At 38.9% G+C, this 22,860-nt stretch overlaps 1 protein-coding gene across 1 annotated transcript; it reads right to left on the bottom strand.

The window, feature by feature from the left end:
* Positions 1-467: 467 nt before the first annotated feature.
* Positions 468-21,022, bottom strand: LOC149275824 (zinc finger CCCH domain-containing protein 15-like). The gene is made up of 10 exons (XM_089504260.1): positions 21,008-21,022; positions 8,688-8,789; positions 7,327-7,438; positions 7,069-7,221; positions 5,554-5,645; positions 3,639-3,821; positions 2,341-2,487; positions 2,090-2,191; positions 1,750-1,876; positions 468-1,229 (listed from the first exon to the last, which is right to left on the bottom strand). Exons 1-10 carry the CDS (start codon positions 21,020-21,022, stop codon positions 1,036-1,038), a joined length of 1,227 nt encoding a protein of 408 aa, XP_089360386.1. The 3' UTR covers positions 468-1,035.
* Between the last annotated feature and the right edge of the window lie 1,838 nt (positions 21,023-22,860).

Below are 22,860 nucleotides of genomic sequence, written 5' to 3'. Positions count from 1 at the left end.
AATTCCCTGTGTGCACAATCCGAACTTTAAATAACATTTTCTAAATCTGTAGTTTCTGCATTTGAATGATATTGCAATATTTCCTGCTCATCCCAAGGAACTAAAAACATTTTTGAAATCGAGATTTTAAGACAGAGCATTCTAAGTAGAGTTCAAGGTCATATAAGCGAAGATGATTTTAACAGCAGTCCCCATTTTACTGCTCTTGATCACACTCTCCAAGCCTCAGAGGAAGACAAAGGCAAAACCTCTTTTGAAAAAATCTTGCCCTGAAAACCAAACCCCATGATACGGTTTGCCGCAAGTCAGAAACGACCGAAAGCACACTATAACAAGTATTTTTATGGAAGGCAGAAGGAACATTGCATTTCTACATGATGACAATTTAGAGATTGCATACCATCAGAATTACTTTTGTTTAGGTCTACTGCATATTGGCATAACATGAATACACACTAGAATCAATGTGTTTTTCAATCAGATAATCTTTATTTACACCCTTGTGGCTTATGTTTAAAGTTTAGATTCAGGGCCCCATACTATACATACTTCTACCTTAAGCATTTGGTTGCTTTAGATTACTTGAACAATTTCAGCACCTGCAAGAGCACAGGCATTTTGATCTGTTATCATTTTGATTTTACAGTACATAGCTCAATTGTAAACCACTCAAACATATTTGTTTCAAATACGATCCTGTTGAAAGCTTTCATTTAGACCTTGTCATGGATCTGGTAGCAATGTTCTCCTTTGCTCCTTATGGAAAAGCAGTTTAGACTTCCTACTTTTGGTTGGAGATTCATAACAATGTCATTAAACGTTAAGAGTCCTCTGAGTGTCCTATTACGGGTTTCAGTTTATGAAGCTGGTTAAGACGGCATCAGAAAAAAAAGGGAGGGGAAGTATTTCTGGGTCATGTTCTTTCCTGAATCACATGAGAAACGAATAACACTCCATTTATGAATTCTAGAGTAAACAGACGGAGCCAATATTCACTTTGTCAAGTAGATTAAATTCACATGTGAACCTGCTTGTTCATTCCTCTAAATCAAGTGTGTTTAGTTCTTCTTCTAGTTCTTCCAAGTCCTCACCAGTAAAAAGATTTTCATCAACTGGTACTGCGTCAATTACTCCATTTTCTTGGGTGCCTTCTATCTCACTGTCAGCTTCCAAGTCACTTTGCTCTCCATTTTCCAGTCCTCCACCTGAAGCTTCACTCAACTTGTTATCTGTAAGTAAAACAACAAGCAAATCCAAATTTCATTATGCGCTATTTAAATACACCTTCAGCAATGTTTCCTCTGTTGATATAGAACTAAGGGTCCAAACCATACAACTCTCAAAGTATGACTGATAAACCTGAAAAATACATTAGAACACTAACTTGTAAGGAAATGCCACAGAAATCAGAGTCTTATGCCTCAACCTGAAGGTATACAGTAACTGATGGAATTCATCATCATGTCCAATTAAAACATGTACCTCTCTCTCTCTCTTCCTTCCCCTCTCCCCGCTCTCCTTTTCTCTCTCACACACACACCTGCCAGGACATACTTAAAAAGGTACATCCTAGGCAAGTTTTTGTTTGACAAAACCTATTGTTTTCAAAGATATGAACTGGCAGGACATGCTAAATATTAAGCAGGGGTTATTATTTTGGGGCTAGACATTAAATCCAGGAAAACATTCAAAATCTAGAGGCAATCATTTTCTTTACCAAACAGCAGGAAAATTATCCCAAACTCTTACCATCCTTTTCAGCCAAAGCATATGTGCTAAATCGTTCCAGACTAGCTACAGTAATGCCAGTTTCATCTACAGCTTTTGGAACATACAGGTTCAAATCGACATCATTTACACGAACAAGTTCATCCACCTAAAGGGAAAAAGAAAACATTTTCTTGTAATCAACATTCCAAATCATGCTTGCAGCAAAATCCTTGCATTGTAGCTCAGAAGCTATGTATGACCCACCACATAGCACTCAAACCTTCATGTATATTCTTAGGCTAGGTTTCACAATGTTACAGTTAATTATGAAGTATTTTGAGTGTACTATATTTGCACTACATTCTTGGAGCAGCTTTACCTCATCTTCGCCTGTTCCTTGAATATAACGAGTGTCATCAGCTTCTTCATCATCTGCATCAACCAACTCGGGCCGAAACTCAAATACTTCACGTCCACTGATCTAGCCATGGAGAAAAGGAACACAGCATTAAATAGAAACAAGAATCTTAAAAGCAGATCAAGATATCTTAACTACTGAGGATGATTGCTTTTGTTTTGTTATACTGAATCAACGTAACAGACCACACTTTTCAGAAGAGCAGAACTTACCACCAGTGCTTTGCCAGCCTTAAAATCTGCTTTTCTTCTTTCCATATCTTGTTCAGCTTTGCTAATCTTTTCTTGTCTTTTCCTTTTCTTCCATGCAAGAAAAGACTCTAGAGTAATTTTAGTAACGTTTGGTCCTAAGGCAGCACGCTGTAAAGTAAGAACATTAATCATTAGCATGTTTTTAGAAGGCTACTTTTTAATGCCAGAAACAAAGAGCTCTTTGTGTTGTTTCTACTGCAACAGATGTTCTTTCTTCACTGCATTAAGAAAAAACCCTATGGCGGGATACAAACCGCCGCTTTGCGGCGTTCCCCCGCCGGCGCCATTTGCTCCGCGCGGGAGCTGCAGCAGCCAAACCGCGCGGCTTCCGCGCGGAGCAAGAAGCTCCATTTCGGAGCTTCTTTTCGCGGCGCACTGATGATGTCGCGAGGCGCCGCTGGCGCATTCGCGACGTCATAGGCGCCGCGACACGTCTGGACGCTATGCGTCCAGTACGTAAAGATGGCAGCGCCCATGTGGAAGGGGCGCCGCCATCTTGTACGTATTGTATACGTACTAGGGTTAGGGGGGTGCGGAAGCACCGCCCCTTCCTAACCCTAGTACGTATACAATACGTACTATATGGCGGTGTGTATCCCGCCTATAGCCCTTATTCCTTGTCCTTATGCAGATGCTTTCAACTTGGGTGTGCTTCACCATCATGGGCTATAACACTGCACCTAAATATGATACTCCCTTTGAATTTCCTGTGAGAATCTATGTTTCCACCCCAGTTTCCTCTGAGCCTACAGTCAGTTAGTAAACAGGAATTAAAATAAGAATTAGAGATTAGCAGATTTTGAACAATGACTCGTAGAACCATTGAACATCCCCATCTGATCAAACATTCTCAAAGTATATGCAAACCAAGTGCTTTAGTATTAGCAATATTCTGTTTTAATGTCCCCCCCCCCCCCGCCCGCATTAAACCTGACTTTTAAGTTTTGTATATATTTCCTTTACAGTACTGTCAAGTAGTTTTTTTGGAATCTGATGTACTCCTACAAATCTAGCCCAAATAACTGAGATATAAATCACTCTAATCTCCCCACAAATGCAACCACCCCAACTTCTCTCACTGCTGTTAGACAGACTGCTTTTCTCACCTGCCTTTAGCAGAAAAAACATCAATGAATATAAAGATCACAGCATAGAACAAGAATCACTTTGGGTGTGTGTATGTGGAACCCCAGAGCCAGTTATCTCATACAGGCTGTAGAGGATACCATTATTAGAGGCAAAGTCATTTACAGCATTACCTCTTTTTCTATTAGATCTTCTAAAGATATTTCTTCTTCCTTTTCTTCCTTCTTTTTGTCCTTTTTGAGTACAAAGCCAGGAGGGAGAGCATGGCGATACATACAGTTGTCTCCTCCGCCAGGACAAACCCAAAACCATCCATACTTGTTGTTTTCAATAGCATCAAGGAAGTACTTGCAGACCTGGAGAAACATTAACATTAAGTTCTGTTCTTCCATCTTAACTTTTATATAATATGGCAAGATGCCTAGGCCCAGAAGACGTTGAAAGGCCTTCCCTCCATCTTGCCTACTGCCATCCTCCCTTGGATGGAGGGAAGAAGAGGTACACACAACTCCACCATGCCTAGATCCAGAGGCAGATGAAAGGCCCTCACTCCATCTTAACTGCTACCACCATGATCTCGGAGGGAAAGAAGAACTGGAAGTATCTGCTGGACTCGATCCCTTTCCCCACTGCCTTCTTCTTTTGTGTCGTATCTTTTTAATTTGTAATCCTGAGGGCAGAGAACTGTCAAACTAACAATCTGTAAGATGCTCTAAGGGCCTTTGTGGCCAAAGAGTGGAATATAAATACTCTAAATAATAAATAAATAAAGATGCATTTTTATTTCTGGTGACCAGATGCAATCTTTTTAAAAAAAATTGCCAGCACTCCACTAAAAGAGTTAATAAGACCATCTGCCTTATCTCTGTTTTGCCTTACTCAACTTAAAGACAAGACAAAAACAGGACAGATGGTCTTATTTAGTTGTCTTGATAAAATGCAGGGAAATTGTTTTGTTTTGTTTTTCCAATTGCATTTGGTTATCTATTTGCATTTGATCAAGAAAAATACTTATTTGGTCAAAACCACCTAAGTATCAAACTGAAATTCAAGGCTGTGAAGTTTTACAGGTTACCACACAATATTAACTGATTTTTGCACTCGGGTTATATCCATACTAATGGTTTGATATGCCTTTGCTGCCATGGCTCAATCCTATGAGTTTCTGGGCTTTGCAATTTTGTATGATATTTAGTCTTTGTCAGAGAGCTCTGGTGCCATTACAAAGCACTCAGAACTAGTTCAAAGTTATCTGACACAGTATACCTAGATGAGTAAATGTATTATGATTGAGCCCCTCAGTTATATAACAGAATCTGAAGGAAAAATCCAGAAGTTAAATGCTCCTTCAGAGTGCCACAGTTTCAGACAGGTTTTTTGACCTGTATGTTTCAAACAGCATCCCACTCCAGCCTTCTGACTATAGGGTAGACTGTTTCTACACTCCAAGGAGTTTTATAGTGGTTTGTGAAACTGCACAAGAATGCTGCATCTGAACAACACACTGTATACACTTGAACTAGTTCTCTGTTTTATGGCCTATAGGCTAGTTTTCAGCTTCATTTCCAAATATTATACATACTATACTAATGTGACCTCTATAGAAGCTAATTGTTTTTGCATCTATAGAATTACTATGATATTTTAGCCTTTCTTCCTGGTTTTCAGATTGTAACAAAGATCTATCTTAGAAAAAGCTGAGATGCATTTAACATCTGGAAAACAATACATTAAACCTGTAACTACACAAGACAATTGTATTTCTGAGTGAGTTCACATTTGGTGTACTGGATTCAATATTTTTATTGCATCTTAATATTGTCATATATTGTTAGTGAATGATCCATGGACTATTTTGTCAAACTAAACATGCATAAACCCTATATATACTAAGAAAGGTTACAACAAAGAGCCTAGATTTAACACTTTTCTTTCTTTCTCTTTCCAGTGCTGCAATATCCTGCACTGAAAACCTGTATTCCAGGGCACTTGGGGGGCTGCAGGTTTTGGACCCCTCCCGCTTCTGCTTGTGGGAGCACACAAATATCTTAATTAGATATTGCAATACAAATCAAGAAAAGAACATACTATTTGTGTTTTGGGTTTTTTCTTCTCTGCTTCACCGTGTTTCTTGTTCACTACTTCTTCCAGCTTCTTTTCATCCCAGTTATCCATTGTGTCTAGATATAAAAACAAAATATTTTAAGTAGTCAGAAAGAAACCCATAAAGCCTTTGCTTCCTCTGCACACCAGTAGTCTCTTCAATACACATTACATATCTGTGTTTATGAAAAGAGCTGGCTTTTAAAAAGCGATAAAACTCTTGTTCTGAATGCATCAGCATAAATACAATGCTTTACATAATGTTTGGGCATAAGATATCACCTTTTTCCAAACTTTTCTTCATAACCCACTTTTCCCATGAAGCCTAGCCAAACCCAAATTTAAATATGCTTAGCCAAGGCTTTCATGAATAGACTTGAGTATTAAACAGGCTTTTTATTTTTTAAAGAATCAGCCATGCAACAAAGACTGCTGGATTTGGCCAATATGACTCAAATTAAATGTCAAATATTTTGTTAATAATAGCACCATAGCTTCTGTTTTGTTCATCTGTAAAATAAATCTAGTGACCTACCTCAAAGATTTGTTGTGAGGCAAGGATTAGAATTGTAGAGCAATTTTGAACATGGAAAGTTGTCTAAAAACAAGGCAAAGTATTAATGTGGTCTATACTTTATTGTTGGAGAGGAAGGGCTGAAAAAGAGGAAGGCAACTTATGCTAACAAATAGAATAAACTATACAGTAAATGTGGGTGTTACTTAAAACATACTAAGTTCTCATGCCACTTCCTTAAGTAAGATGTTTGGGCTATCAAATGCTTAATAGAAGTAAAGTAATGTACAGTGACCTATGTTCACATATACAATTTTTTAGCATTATGCAAATGCATCTGGGTGAGTCTTCTCTCTTCTCATTCAGTGCAGCTCAGAAGAGATCTGAAGACTTTGATTATATTTTCAATTAATTGCAGATTAGCATTATATCAGATTCCAAACAAACTGGACATAATGCTCAATTTCAGTTAAATAAAAAGGAGGGGGAATGCTTCCAGTCTTGCAGCCACACTGGAACATCAGCAGTCTTGTTTTGGGGGTCAGTGTAAATGGGGAAAATGGATTAAACCCACCACTTCAAAGTAGCTTCCTGCCCTTGTGTTTTGTGCCATAGCTCTGTTCTCAAACTGTGTGCAATCAGTACAATACTACTGTAAACAGCAGACTTTTTCTTTGTTTTTCACTTCCAGTATGGCGTCTGAGCAGATTAATTTGTACACATCTAGTTGTAAGCTTTTAAACTCATACTAAAATGAAAACAAACATTAAAGGAACCATGATATGTTGTGGTTTTCCATGGCTTCTTTAAGATGGTTTGATTTTAACTAATTTCAATAGTGTATTTACAATTTGATCAAAAATTCTCAGAAAAGCACATTAGGTCACAACAAATTATTATGAAAAACTTACACCTATGGAGATTATTTGAGCTTTACATTTGTTACCAGAAAAATGAATTCTGCTGCCTTATCAGATGTAATCTACCTTTTTCAAGCTCTTCATCTCTTGCATCAATATAAACACTTCTCTTTTCACACTTTCTCTCCAAAGTAAGGTCATGTGAAAATTTGCATTTGTCTCCTTTTGTGCACTGCCCTTGCTTGAAGAAAGCACAGACAACTGATTTCGGGTCAGCACCTGGAACAAATTGAACTTATTTAATATCTTTCCACTTCAGCTGAAACAGAAACTGGTTTGAGATACACAACATGGGAAAATGCAAGTCTGCCAAAGGAAGCTTACCTTTACTTATTTTCTGTGCAGCAACCACAGGTTTGAAAAGCTCATTCAGCTCTTGTAATTCTTTCTTCTTGTCATCTTTCTTTAATCTTTTGTCTCCATCTGCTTGAGCGGCCTGTAAGAACAATAAAAACACCTTTATCATCAGTAACAAATAATTACAATACAAGACACACTAGAATATTTACCATGAAATCTATCTCTACATTGCAAACTAGTGACTTCACAATAAACTAATTTCCATTAGAAGGCAAAGTGGGAAAAGTGCTGCCTTCAGATGTTGTTAGACTGCGACTCTTATTACCCGTCCCTTTCCAAAGAGTGAATTTCCCCAGAAATTTCCTGGACTGATAATTCACCTTTTATATAGGTAACAGGACCCTACTGCCTTAACATAAAAAGTCCCCCCACCCCCCAAAATAAGAAGACTTTTGTCCTTCCAGGACTTTTTTTGGAGGGGGGGATTTTTAGCAGTTCAACCCACTCCAGTATACTAGTAGCAAAAAACTGGCCCATGGAGTCACTTAAGTTGCCCATTCCTGATACACTAACAGTTACGGAAAACTTTTTTGAGTATATGGTATAATTTAATGGTATAACAATAATACTGCAAAAATCCAGATTTGGAAATTACCCATAACTGTATACATCAGTGCAGTATAATGGTTTTACGTTACTCCTCCAGGAACATGCGGATGCTGAAAATAACCAAATGATAGCTTACATTTTTTAAAGAAATTCCCAAAATGTTCACCTAGTGGCTAGCCACCAAGCCACTCTATCTGCCTATCCTTCATCCCATTTCCTTTTGTCTTCTGAAAGGTGGATCCAATACTACAGTACATGCAAGACCATCATGAGAACTAAAAACGTCTACTGTATATACTCATGTTTAAGTCTAAAAATTTAGGCCAAAACACTGACCCAAAAAAACTGGGTTGACTTATCCATGGGTCAATGTAAGTATTGTATCTTACCTCTTATTTTAAAAAAAGAACTATCCCCTAGTAAAAGACAGGAGTATAATCTATCCTGGAAGCCAAATCCCCTTTACTCTTATCCATCCAACCTTAAGAGTGAGCACAAAGAGCTAAGTCGGCTGGAATTGTGTAATTGTTTTGCTTTGCTTAATTTTTTAGATCCTTTGCTATATGCCCCTAGGTTTTACCCTCAACTTATCCATGGGTCATATCAAAATCCACAATTTCGGCCCCAAAACCTGACCTCGACTTATACATGAGGTCGACTTATAATTGGGTATATACCTATAATTGACAGTTCTATTATGCAGGGTATAACAACAAACAATTACAGCATGAAACATGCAAAGAGATGTGAGAAAACCCAAGCAAACATTTGCTTACCTGCCTAGGATTTTGTTGGCCAAACTTAACTTGGTGAGTCACAGCCTTGATAAACTTTTGCTGTTTCACTCCCTTCTTGTTCTTTAAACCAAAGGTTTTGTCCTACATCAGAAAGATTGGTGAAAATATTATTAAACTTCTCAATTGACATAACCTCCTAGAATGTACCGTCCCTTTTTTTTTGGTTAGACATTTAATTACTTATGAAGTGACTGAAAATGTAAATATTTACTGGAATATATTCACATATTGAGAAGCCTGTACAGACACTTAATTTTGGAATAAATACCACTAAAAAGACTCATAGATTTTGTTTGTTCTATATTAACTGCTCTCAAATTTCTTGTGAAGTATGTATTTTCTCTCAAGTAATAAGATCTGCTGTATGAATATAACCATACAAATAAAGGTGGGGTGCAGCCTATCTTGTTACCAAGTAATTTAAGTAATGGAAGAATAATTTATAAGATTTTAAAGTCTATCATATTTAAAGACTAATGAAACCCTAATTCAACATATTTAGGTCCCTGCATACACAGGACATTAAAAAGACGACAAAAATGGTAAGGATAAATAATCCAAAATGTACCCCAGTCCTAATTCCTACTGCAATGGCAATAAAGTACTAAAGCAAACTTTTCATTCTTTCTACCACTTTACTCTTGAGTAACATATGATTTATAATCTAAAATATACTTCTCTCAGACAGTCTCTGGAATTTTGTCTATTAACTTTAATTATGCATACAGAACTGTGAAAGCTGAAAAATTTTATTTTATGAAAAATAAAAAATACCTAATTTATTTATTTGATATCCTGCCTTTCTTCCAGTATGGGACCCAAGGTAGCATACTGCACTTTAAAAAACACAATACAATTAAAAAAAAAACCTCTTATTTTATTTATATTTTAAATAAATTAAATAATCCCTATTGTTTATTTTTTAAAAGTTAAAATATAATTCAATTAACTTTTGTTTAAAAAACCAGAAAGACAGCAGAGAGGGGACTACTGAACCTCATTGGGAAGTGAGTCCCCCAATATGGGAGCAACCACTGGAAAGGCTCCCCCATGTTTTCACCAGACATGCCTGAGATGTTGGTGGGATCTAGTGAAGACCTTTCCCCTGCAGTCCTTAGAGCACGAAATGCAGGCTCATAAAGGGAGACATGGATTTTCAAATACTCTAGCTTATGCATTATATCCTAATACAGACACGTCTGAATGTATGCCTTCCTTCTTCCAAATAATTTAGAAGACTAACATGACATGGAACATTTAATAATAACCAGCCATTCTGGTAAAGTACCATTTTTGCAAGAGAGGTCCTTTTGGGTCGAAAAGTGGATAGTTAGACCAGGGTCTAACTTCACATTTTCTAAAGAAGCTTGCTAGAAACAGACATAATTAAGTGTGCCATGTTCTTGTCAAAATGCATAAATTAATCCTAAAGGAGCAGCACTCCTTTCATAAAGGGAATTATATTAGTCCAATTAGAGATTCAAAGTCTTTACCAACCTCTTTTGTTCTCCACAACATGGTTTTACTGTGAATGAGGCTTCTATTTATAGTCTTTGATGCACAACACTTATGCATCTCTACGAAAATATTATCTGCACGAAATATTCAGTTGGATGCAACAAGACAAAACCATTTAGACGTTTTCTAGAAAAATGCTATGCACGTTTATTCAGATATGTCTCACTACAGTCTCAGTTGAGAGCCAGCATGGCCTAGTGGCCTGAGTTTTGGAGCAAGACTCTGGACACTAGGGTTCGATTCCCATCCCAGCAATGAAGCCCACTGGTTGACCTTGGGCAAGTCACTCTCTCTCAGCTTCAGGGGAATGCAATGGCAAACCTCCTCTGAACAAATCTTGCCAAGAAAACCCTGTGAAGGGTTGGCCATAGGCTCATCGTAAGTCGTTTCCGACTTGAAAGCACACAACACAAGACAATAGTCTCAGGCATGTGTATGTAAACATGCTCTCCTAGGTAGGTATTCCTTCCCAGTAGGGATACTTTATTAACTCTGTGGAATTAAAAAAAAATCCTAGGGAACAGCTTATTAATATACAGCCCGCCCTCCAGATCCATGGATTCAACCATTCACAGCTTTAAAATATATTTTTAAATATATATAAATTCCAAAAAGCAAACCTTGATTTTGCCATTTTATATAAGTGACACCATTTTCCTATGACACTGTATTTAATGGGACATGGACATCCATGGATTTTTGTATCCATGAGAGGTCTTGCAACCAAACCCCAGCAGATACTATGAGCCCATCCATTGTAGTCTGACTCAAAATTAAAGTTCTTAAACTTTTGAGGAACAATTCTTGTTTTCCACTTCAAAAAATACCTTACAATTCACCAGAACTGATAATTATATGAAATTCTGCATCAGAAGATAGCATGACAATTCATATTTCACTGCTGAAGTACCAAGGAATGGTTTCTTTGTCATAATTTCAAATAGCATGCCAAATCCTTTTGGCATTTTGCCTTTGGTGTTGTTGTCTCACACTAAGACCACAAGTTTAGTTGGCTTGGCATGTCTCTAAGTGTCTAAGGTCCAAAACACACTGCAGAAATAATCCAGTTTGAGACCATTTGAACTGCCTGGGCTCAATACTAGGGAATTCTGGGAACTGTAGTTCTGTGAGACATTTAGCCTTCTCTGTCAGAGAGCTCTGGTGCTACCATAAACTACAGGAGTCCCTAGCAGTGAGTCAGAGCAGTTAAAGAGGTCTCAAACTGGACTATTTTTGCAGTGTGTTTTGGACCTATGTCTCCAAGAGCCAAGTATACCAAATTCAGGTAGCACACCTGATGTACGCTTTGAAAAGACAAAACAATAAAAAAAGTGTTCACAGGACTGTTGCCCTAATCACACTACTAAAATTGTATTTCTTTTCATCCGAGGCTTTCATCAGCTGAAAACATAGTCTTCCGTGTGTTTTCTTGATTCACACAAGAAATCAAGAGGTTGAATTGCTGGCATCACATCCAGGAAAGGCTGGAAAAGATGTCTCCTTGAAATGTGAGAGCTGCTGCCAGTCTGTCAGCATAGATTATGGGTGGACAACTTTGGACTCTGCAGGCACATTTTGGACTGCATCTCCCAGAAGCCCAAGCCATACTGATTTCTTTTTCCAAACTTGTGTTGAACAAGTTTGATCTTAACTATAGGGCCTGAACAGATAGGCCAAAATAAAGCTGCTTCAGCTCACTTTGGAGGTATGCTATTTAAATGATGCATGCGTCCTAAGAGGCCGGAAGCCATGCCAAAGCCATGCTCCAGTCCTAAGGACTGGAGCACAGCTTTGGCACAGCTTATGGCCACTTAAGATGTGTGTGTCATTTAAACAGCATACCTCCAAAGTGACTGAAGCAGCTTTATTTTGGCCTATCTGTTCAGGCCCATAGTTTCTGTTTCTTACCAATTTCTGCCAGGAGACAGGGCAAAGGTTTGCACAAAGTTAGAAATTAGGCCAATCATGTAATAAACGGGTTGGCTCTTATATGTAGTTTCTGGTTCCTTGCAAATTTCTGTTGCAGATGGGGTAACATTTGCAAGAAATTCAAAAATAGACTACTGTATTCATTTGTTTAACAGCTTTGACCTGAATGGCAGTTCTTCGTCTTGTGAACTTGCCAGTATATGGCTTTGCTTGTTTGTTTCTGAAGGTGGTAGGGGGAGGAATTTGCTAAAAATTATAAATTGTTTCTCCTGCTAATGGCACTTCTGGGCCTGCTTTGCATTCTTCAGCAGAAGCTTGAGGAAAAAACTCTGACTCATTCACATTAGTTGGAATCTTAAACACACTACCAGGACATCCACTGAAAACAGAAGTGCTTGCTTTTGAATAGACAACCACAGGATCGTGCCACACATAAGCATGTTCTTTGAGTGCAGTCTGTCTGGGGAAGATATGGCATCCCATACTGTATGTGTCCCTCCAGCTTTTCTGATCTTCATAGGATATTCTACTAACAGAATGGGGGAACAGAGAAGAGCCCTCCATGTCAGCTTCTCACAGAACCTAGCCATGAAACTCACTGACTTACCTTGGGGAAGTTACTTTGACTCAACCTGGCTTACTTCACAGAGTTGTTGTGGGGGTAAAATGGGGAGGAAGAAAGCTACATGCAAGATTCAGTGGAAGAAAGGAGGACTAGGATACAACTAACACAGGAGTAAATTTAGGGAAGCTCATCATGTTAATACCATAGGGATCTTCAGCAAATCCATACACACTTTTCTGTTTAGGACACCTTTTGGTGAAATCAGCTGTTCCTAAAATATTCAGTCCAATTGATTCACCTGGCTTGCTCTTTTAAGCTTCTTTAGACTTTCATGTTGTAATTGTTTTCACTGGACTTATACATTTTCTATTTTAATTTGTTTGCCACCACAAAGGCCTTTTTTGTGGGCTGGATGGCAGGATGACATTTTCTTTTTGAGAATATGCTATAAATAGAAAAAGGACCTTCCAGTGACCCCCTTCCCTCCAAACCACAGCCTTTTAACAATGACATCTAAGGTAGACTCCACTGCATTTTGGGCTGGCCTCTTCCACGGAAATTGTGCATGCAACTCTTTGCCTGTTTCCCCTTTCCTAAACCCTGAAACACACATTTTCTGCATGACTTGTTAACAGCAGCAGCTCCTGAGCTGAACAATGTTGGAAGAGTAATGCAGCACGAGGCTCTTAAAATATGTCAGATGCTAAATGGGTCATGGAAACATCCCTGCCTGACCAATTGTGTGGGCTCTCAAACAAAGCTTTCTATTGTTGGTCCAGGGGTCACCCCACGGGACAACATGCCTGCACTGCCTGGAAGGAAATGCTTCTTATTTTAAAAGCCTATTAACATATCAGAAATGGATTTGGAGCTACCGAGTTTCCCCTAATTCATATATAAATACTCAGATGAAAGGATGTGCAGTGACAAAAGCAGTGTAAGATTATATAGTTTTCCTTTTCAATGAAAAATTATCCAAGGCCACTGTGTATTTGTTATGTGTACACATCAAGAACAACAACAACAACATATCCTCTCTTTCCTCCAACGAACTTAAGGTAGAATACATGGTCCTTTCCCTTCTCACCCTATCCTCACAGCAGTCTTGTGAGGCAGGTCAGGCTGACATAATTATTGTCTAAAGGTCATCCAGAATGTTTTGTGGCTTGTTGCAAAACTTAATTTGAATGAACTTTTTTTAATCCGTCATAAGCCACTTTAAATAGGATATAAATATCACCATCACCATCATCAACAGGAGCTTCCAAGTTCTAATGCAACACTGTAACTACTAAAGAACAGGGTCACTATTGTACACAGGGTACCTCTTTAAATTCCAAAGAGCCTTTTTGGGCAAATGAATCTTAGTTGAAAGATCCTCTTCTGTGCCATCTTGTTCCAGCTCATGAGGCGAGCTTCTGTGTATTCCACAGTCTTGCCCTCTTCAAGCCTTTCTTACAATGTGTGAAAAACGGAATAGGAGAGAGACCAGAGGTGAAACTAGCAGGAACCACTCTGCACTTTCTCTCTGTCAATAGCATGATGACTACATATGCAAGGAGGCTGAATATATCTCCACTTGTTAGCACTACTGCCATTTTGTTCCCATTCCTTCATCAGTGTTTGTTGCTCACATCTGTATGGTCTTCCAAGTGAAAACTGAGGAGCTAGCAAAATTTTCTAGGAACCAAATGGGAGGAACTGGAAAATAATGACCTGAAATGTCACTGACAGAGGGAATCCCATTCTCTTTGGAATAATATGGTTTCCCCCCTCCCCCCATTCCTTTCCAGTTCCACCAACACACACAACAGACACAGAAGGCATTAACACATGGACAGCTCCTTGTACCAGCTTTAGATGGATAATCAGTACAACAACAACAACAATCCACAATAACAATTTTTGTTTTAATATATGAAACAAGCCAAACAATCAACACCTTAAAGTCCCTAGGTGTCACTCAAACTTGTTTTTGTTTTTTTGGGGGGGAACTTTTGATGTTTCCCATTGATGCTATATTTGAATTATTTGATAGAAAAAAAGAGCAATATCACCTTTCCACACTTGGTCTTTTATTTCTTTAAACAACATCAAGAAATGACACAGATCCTCAGTGCTTCCTCTGGAGGGAGGCAGAATCCTAAGAACACAATTATAGCAATTTGATACCTCCATTCTACAGAAATCCTGGGAGTTTAGTTGGCTGATATACTTAGCGTTCTCTATGTATATTCCTCTGAACTACATCACTTCAACTCTCTGGCAGAGATGCCTAACTACCCCATAAACTATAAATCCCTTGGATCCATAGGATGGAACCGTGGCAGTTAAAAGGTATCTAAATGCTGTAATTTTGACGTGTGGATATACTCCAGGAGAAACTGGGATGTCAGATTTCCTCAGGGACTGACAGCGTTTGGAACAGTTTACTTTTTTCCTACTGTTCCCAGAATCCCTAAGTCAACAGGGTCCATGTGGAATGTGGTTGATAGGTGTTTCAGGGAGATGTAGCTCCCAATTAACTTTTGCAACCTCTGGGGCTTCCAGAAACAATCCAAGATTGGGAGGTGGTAGGACTAATGGGGCCGCATTCAAAACAGATTCACAAGACTACCCAGCACAGCCACCTCCTTCCATTCTTTGGATTATTACTGCTCTACACAATCACTGAAAGTACTGTTTGAGTCAGGGGGTGAAAAAGATGGGCATGAAGGGGGGGCTTCAACCCGCCCCACCCAAGACACCTTGGGGCCTCAGAAAACACATGCTGCGGCCCCAATCTGCTGGGAATCCGGCCCAAATAGGACCAGAAAAGATCTGTTTGGGCCAGGTTTAACGCACCCCGCCACATCTTCCGGGTGTGTGGCATCTAAACACCATGCCCCCAAGCCACTGGGAAGCTGGCTTTTAGACCTTGTCTGTGCCATCCCTAAGATGGGTAAGAGCCATCACCATAAAAATCTGTCACAAATAGAGATGTAAACCTACTTGAGCCTTGCTTATGGTGGCCCATATCAACTCCAAATCTGTAAAATATTTAATCTTGCTTTCACTTTTGAGATTCACTGAAGCCCCACAGTAAAAACCACCCATCATGATACATTACCTGTAGTATCAAAGATGATTGGCTGGCAATTTCTTCTGTTAGAGTTCCAGTTGCATTTTAACACCTGGCCTCCTTGCACAATTCCAGGTTGACTTGTGTTTGCCTTTGGAGCACCCACAATGAGAAACATCCTGCAAGAGAAAAACAAACAACTGCATCAAAAGGGCTGAATAAATTAAGTGAATAAACTGTGAAGCTGAATAAATCAGTTTAAGCAATGGTAGGGCAGCTGGTATAATAGAGCGAGTAGCTATCGTCACAGAAATAACAGTAGGGAAAGTAGTGCAATGTGAAAACGAAGAGCATTATGAATGAAGTTGTATTCTTAATTTTTCTTTCCCTATAATCAAATTTGTTGCACCAATCAGTCTTTCAAACTAGAGAACCAGCAACCCAGTGTAATTCACTAGCCATGTATACAAGCCCACCCCAACCCAAGGCCTCAAGAGGCATATTCATTTATTTATTTAAAATTTATATCCCATTTTCCTGCCAAATCGGGCCCAAGGCAACATGGTACATGAATGTGTAAAAATGAGTAATAAGAAGTTAAGGAACAACTAATAACCCACCATATTAAAAAATGAAATCATTTAAATCCATGACAAGAATAAAAAATGCAGGATGCACACCCAATTAATAACTTTTCCATATAGTCACTTAGGCCCAATTCTGGGAATTCTGGAAACTGTAGTTTGGTGAGACATTTAGTCATCAGAAAGCTCTGATGCCACAACAATCTACGATTCCCAGGAATCACTAGCACTGAGCCAGGACAGTTAAAACAGTCTCAAACTGGATTATTTCTGCAGTGTGTTTTGGACCCAAGCCACCAAATGCTTGTTCAAATAAAAATATGTTTAATTGTCATCAAGAGGGGAGCAGGGAGAGGGCCAATCTAGTCTCCTGTGGCAGAGATTTCCAAAGCTTGGGAGCAACCACCGAGAAGCCTCATTCCCATGTTCTCCACCAAAAATACCTATGATGGTGATAAGATCAAAAGTGAATGATTCTTAAAGTCAGGCAGTCTCAGGAAACCTTGAACAGGGCACACTCTCTCACTCTCAGAGGAAAGCAATGGTAAACCACCTTTGAACAAATCCTGTCAAGAAGAAAACCCAAAGGTAGGTTTGCCTTAGGATCAGAATAAGTCTGAGACAACCTGAAGGTGCACAATGACAACAACAGGGCTCATGCGGTCTTTCAGATAGTCCACACTTAAGCCATGTATGTTAAGCATCCTGTGAAGAAATGTTAGAAGGTTACTTTCGGAGACTGAAACCTACAGAATGCCACATCAAGCACGGTCAGTGACCAAGATGTTTGAAGACTGTACTCCAAAAAGGTAACCTTTTCAAGTCCTGATTCTGTTTTTGAGCCTGAGACTGCAAATGTAGGGAATGGGGTGTGTGATGTCAAGCACTGGGCAGATAGACAAGGCATGGGGAGTTGCAGAGAGCTTAGTGGACCGACTGGTTGCACAGACTTATCTCATGAGACATTTTATCCCACAAAATTGATCCAAACCAGTGCAACTTTGTCATATGCTATAGTACATATGAGAGAGCCAGGATGGTGTAGTGGTTTGAGCTTTAGACTAGGTCTCTGGAGGACAATGTTAGAATCCCAGCTCAGTTATGTAAACCTACTGGATGACCTAGACAAGTCATACTCTCTCAGCCTCAGAGAAACGCAATGGCAAACCCACTCTGAAGAAACTTGTCAACAAAACCCCATGATAGGTTTGCCTTAGGGTCAACATAAGTCGGAAATGACTTGAAGGCACACGACAACAACAACAACAACAACAACAACAACAACAACAACAACATAGTAGAAATAGAAGTAGGTGATTGGTTGGCAAAGTAGTCTACACTGACCAGCCCAGATACATCAGTGAAGAGAAAAATGGATCACTGAAAAAGGAGTGCATACACCAGACAGTATACAATTTCATATACTTTAAGTACAGATTCAGATTCAAAATGATGACTACAGTTTCAACAGAAGCATAATACCCCTCACTATAATGAAGAAGACTATGATCAGGAGATCTGTGGGTCTGCTGCTGAGTCTGCTGCCAGGACACTCACTGCTAATGGGCAACTCCAAGGCCCTATCAAGACTCTTGCTTCATAGATCATTATTTTAAAGATAATTTACACCTTTGGCAGGGATGATAGAATTCAAAGACATAGCAGATGCATGTAATGAAGTAGACTGAGTCTATGCAAGCTTATGCTACCACTTCTTTCTCTCAGTCTCAAAGCTGCTACAAGATCCCTTTGTATACTTTGGTAAGGATGGGTTCTTTTTACTGTTCTATTTTTGTAGTGCATATTAATATACTAAACAGTGTATATTAATATACTAAATAAATAAAATAGTAAACTAGATTTATACTGGATTATTCTTCAAAGAGAAAACTGTTCCCTATAAAGTAGGACATATGATTATACTCTAAGTACAGTAGATCAGAACTGGTTGATTTCCACTATGACTCCATTAAATGGCTTCCCACCATTCACCTATTCCACTTACAAGACCTAGGATCAAAGTCAGCTGGAATGGCAGAAACTTGTGCGCGCCCCATTTCAGTCAAGAGTAACGAGAGGGGCTGTATCTCCGCTTCAGCAATAATGTAGGTTGACACTGCTTTAACTACCATGGCTCAATGCTATGGAATTCTGGGATTTGGTGTTTTCTTAGATATTTAGCCTTTTCTGTTAGAGAGATCTGGTGCCACAATGATCCCAGGATTCCACAGCACTGAATCATGGCAGTTAAAGCAGTATCACACTTAATTATTTCTGCAGTGCAGATGCAGTTCGAGTGAGGCTATAAAACCAAAAGGTGTGGAGATGTAAAGCAGAACTCTACCCAACAGTCCCAGAGATCTGGAAACACAAGTATTTCCATGAACGGTGTTTGAGTAATTTGCAGAAGTTGTGGTTTAGTGATTTTCTAATGTTATGGGAATTATTCTTTAAATTCCATTTCATTCTTAATATTATAAAGCCATTCCAGTTTTCATCTCCTCACGCAGCAAAATGCACTGAAGTGCAAACAAATCTGTTCCAAAATTAAAATAAATGGTCTCTGGCAATCATTACCTTATAGCATATTCCTTACACTAAAGGAATGTATTTCCCAGCTCCCTGCCTCACCCCATTTTTTCAAGCATTACTCCTCTATAAATCACAACACACAATAACATGAATTCACAGCGTTATTGCTCCATTAAACTCCAGAGAAAGGATTCTCCCAACTATTCGGTCTTGCTTATTTTTCAGTGTTTTGATTTGATGGATCTTTGCTGTGACAGGATTTAAATGGGAGTTTTAAATAAGAAAATAACAGGCACACCATCACCCCACCCCAACTCTGTAATATTCCAGTTCTAATACATGTTATGCCAGCAAATAAATGCAAAACATATGGCTTACAAACTGTTCTACCCAACACAGCATCTCAAAACACAACATTTTGCCAGGGCCACTAAAGCTGGCCAACACAAATGTTTAGGACTGGAGTGTTACAAGTTGATCCTACAGATATGAACAACTGACACACTAAGCCATAGCGTGTGATGAGTGCCAATACAAGATGACCAGACTCCGAAAGGAATATGGCGTCTTTGTCTTTCTCGGGGATCTATGGAGAGAAGGAAAATCCACTGCTACATTTTTTTTTCTTTAGCAGCTTGTGAATATTGGAGAAAAAACAGTATATCCAGAAAATGATGTCCACATCAATGCTGTTACCAGATTTCAGTTTGTTTCACTATTACCTCTCACAGTCTCAGAATTCATCTTGGTCTATTTTCAGAAGATACTCATACACTTCTGAGAACTTGGAATCTATTTTTCTTCTTCTTAATAACTGTTCCATTTGCGAAGCAAAACAAATGGCCTCTGTCTGCAGTGGGCAAGGGGGGGGGGATCACCAAATATCCTACAGTAGTTCAGATCTGTGTGTACTGTGATTTATTTTTATTTATTTATTTATTTTGCACCAAAGCCTAAACTTGTAAGAAACTCTTGTTAATTCCTTGGAATTCAACATCTTGCAGACAGTGTTGGGTGAATATCATAAGTTGCCCCTTGAAAATAAAGTAGATCTTCTTAAAAAATTAACAGCGTCCATGACCTATTTATTCTCTCTTTCTCTCCCTCCCTCCCTCCCTCCCTCCCTCCCTCTGTGTAGATCAGTTATCCCTATTATTTTACTCGTCCTTTTTGTCACAGCGAGACAACACAGGAATTAACCTCTATCCTATTCTAGAGATGTGAAAGCCTAGAAAAAAACTGGAAAAACTGTTCCCTTCCCTTTTCCCCCCATGAACTGTTATTTTTTTCTGGAAGATTTTAAAAATGGGACCATGGAACACTTTCTTTTAGAATGTTGCATAAAACGTTTAAGACATAACATTCATACATTAATTCCTAACTGATTATTTCTAAAAAGCAGGGTTCCTCAAAGTGGGGTTCAACAGATATTTACAAGAGCCACCAGTTGCCAATCCACAGTGAGTCTCCAGGAAAGAAACAGTTGTAGCCAAAGGGCACTAATATGGTACCAGTCCCTGGCACATGGGAGGGAGCCAGTTCCTCCACATCAGATAGTTTAAGAAACACTATCAGGTCATTGCAATTGGTCCTGGTTTCCTTTTCTCCTTTATTTTATAGGAACAAGTGTTTAATATCCACTTGACATTATGGAGGACAAGAGGAGGAACGAAGTAATTTTCATTGTGTTTTCCCCCCAAATGTTGGTAAATTATTTTTTTAAACTGATCTTGACTGGTTGCTTTACTGAGTCTCATAAAGTCGCAAAACTAAATAGATTCTTTACAGTCCAGGACCTTGTGGATCCATTTGTAAGAAGAAGAAAAATACATTTAAAAATGTGTTGAGTTTGTAATTTTATGAATAAACTCTAAATTATCAGACATGATAGCTTTATATCAAACTACATTATACAGTACGTACCAAATTTTACACTCCTTAAATAAAAAGTGACTTTCTGTTTGTAAAGGGTGCCAATACTGTACTCCTCACTTTATGCCCAAATATTCCCATTTAAAAAAATCCCTCCCCGCTCCATGGTCTCAAAACTTCCATCACTTTTCTATCATAATCATTTTCTCATTCTGCAGGATTTCTTTGCTCTGCTCACCCCCTCCATCACCATTCTCGAAAGTTCGAGAAATCCAGAAAACTTCTTAGAAATCCTAACCACTCACCAGTGATTTCTGCTCAGATCACAAACTGCTGATGGACATAACCCTACTGTGTCAGCCTTGTGCCAGCCTCTCACAGTCATGGCCCAGCTCTTTAGGCCTCATAGCCTGTGATTTCAACAACAGGAGCACTCTGGAGTCCAGTTCCTTACACTGAGCTTGGAATATGGATCTGTTTTGTATCAATATGACTCTGTGTTTATGCCTGGGATCTGGCTTTCCAAGGCATTTATTATTTCACTATTAGAATCCACATAATAGCTGAATGCCTGGACATAGTCCCCAAAGAAATATTGACCATTGCTCTCTGCAAATGAACATATGACCACGGACTTGTTTGTTGTGTTTTGTGTATGTTAGCCGCCTTGAGTCCCACTTTGGGAGAAAGGCGGGATACAAATTAATTAATTAAATAAATAAAACCCACTCCTAATATTTTGAAATATCCTTTACAAAAAAGTATCTCAGGATACTGAAATATGCTGGAGAAGTCATTTGTGAACAATTACTCAATAAACACTCATTAACTGATTAATATTGCTTTAATGTGGGGCTCGTAGCCATAATTTACGTTAAATATTTGTTTTCCTCAAGCCAGGATGATGTAGGAAACTAAACCAAAGGACATTTTAAATGCAAGCAAACAAAATTAGATGTTCAGGCAAAGGTTTACATACAGAGAAAACCTGTTTCAAGCCAAATTACACAGGACAAGGAAGTGTGCTGGTTCTGAAACATGGGTGGGCAACCTTTAGCCTCAGGTTCACATGCAGTCCTTGGCATCTTATGTGATCCTTTAGCCTATTTTCAAATACCCTCCATAAATGTGATCATTCCCTTCCCCAGAAATTTCACTAGGGGTGGATGAAGAAGAGAGGAAAGGGGGGTGGCAGAGAGAAAGAAGAAACCAACTCACTACTTCTGACTGTCCTTATCCCCTGCTGGCATCAGCTGTGTCCACAATCAAGACTAGCCCATGGCTCCTAACTGATTATTCCTGAGAGAATATAGTCCTTGGTAAAAGAATGGCTGCCCATCCCAATTTTAAGTGATAACAGCATCCCTTTTGCCATTATTATCATGAGTCAATATAACAATGGTAGCTGACTCACAGGACATAATTCCTAGGAAGTTTGATTGCACAAACCCTATTGAAATGAATTGAAGCTCTACAGGAACACAATAGTGTTAATCTATTCGGGGTAGCCGTGTTGGCCATGCAGCAAAATACAACAAAATCCAAAATTCACAAAGCAGTGATACCTTTATAGGACCAACTAAAAGACACAAAGTAATCGTTCAAGCCTTTGAAGCTTCACTGGCTTCTTCATCAGCCAAAGATGTTTAAAACCATAAAGGAGAAGAAAACTAATGATGTTAGTGTCACAGGCCTACATTTTGACTCAAATGTTACTTCTGTTGTCAGTTAGGATGAGGATATCAATGCTGGCAAAGACCACTCCCTTTTTTGGCCATGTAGGCAATAAAAGGCCGGTAATAAAATGTCAACTCCATTAGCAACAGAAAAGTAACTTCCCTTGAGATCCAATACACTACTGTCCTGTATGAAGCTGACTGCCCCTTTATTAGGCAAAGATAATTGAATTTCTGAAGAAGTCCCTGTACTGTTAAACCTACCAACTGTAGTCCAAATGAAAGAGTTTTACTTTTGTTAGAAGTAGAAACCTCAAAGAGTTAAGTCCCAAACCGTTAGATCCCTCTTATTAAAGTTTCCTCTTTTGTGGCAGAATCTTCAAATCCTGGAAACATATTCAGGGTAACCATGTTG

Source organism: Sceloporus occidentalis, unplaced genomic scaffold (genome assembly GCF_023333645.1).
Source record: "Sceloporus occidentalis isolate IW3139 unplaced genomic scaffold, rSceOcc1.0.p SCAF_264, whole genome shotgun sequence".
In the NCBI taxonomy this organism is placed as follows: domain Eukaryota; kingdom Metazoa; phylum Chordata; class Lepidosauria; order Squamata; family Phrynosomatidae; genus Sceloporus; species Sceloporus occidentalis.
The sequence above is the reverse complement of the archived record's forward strand: the minus strand, read 5'-3'. Positions and strand labels throughout refer to the sequence as shown.

Excerpts from the sequence above, each read along its gene's own strand:
- LOC149275824 (XM_089504260.1), bottom strand. Across the intron at positions 1,877-2,089 it reads AAGGAACAGGCGAAGATGAG|GTGGATGAACTTGTTCGTGT; the intron begins GTAAAGCTGCTC and ends TTTTCCCTTTAG. Across the intron at positions 1,230-1,749 it reads TGCTTTGGCTGAAAAGGATG|ATAACAAGTTGAGTGAAGCT; the intron begins GTAAGAGTTTGG and ends TTTTACTTACAG.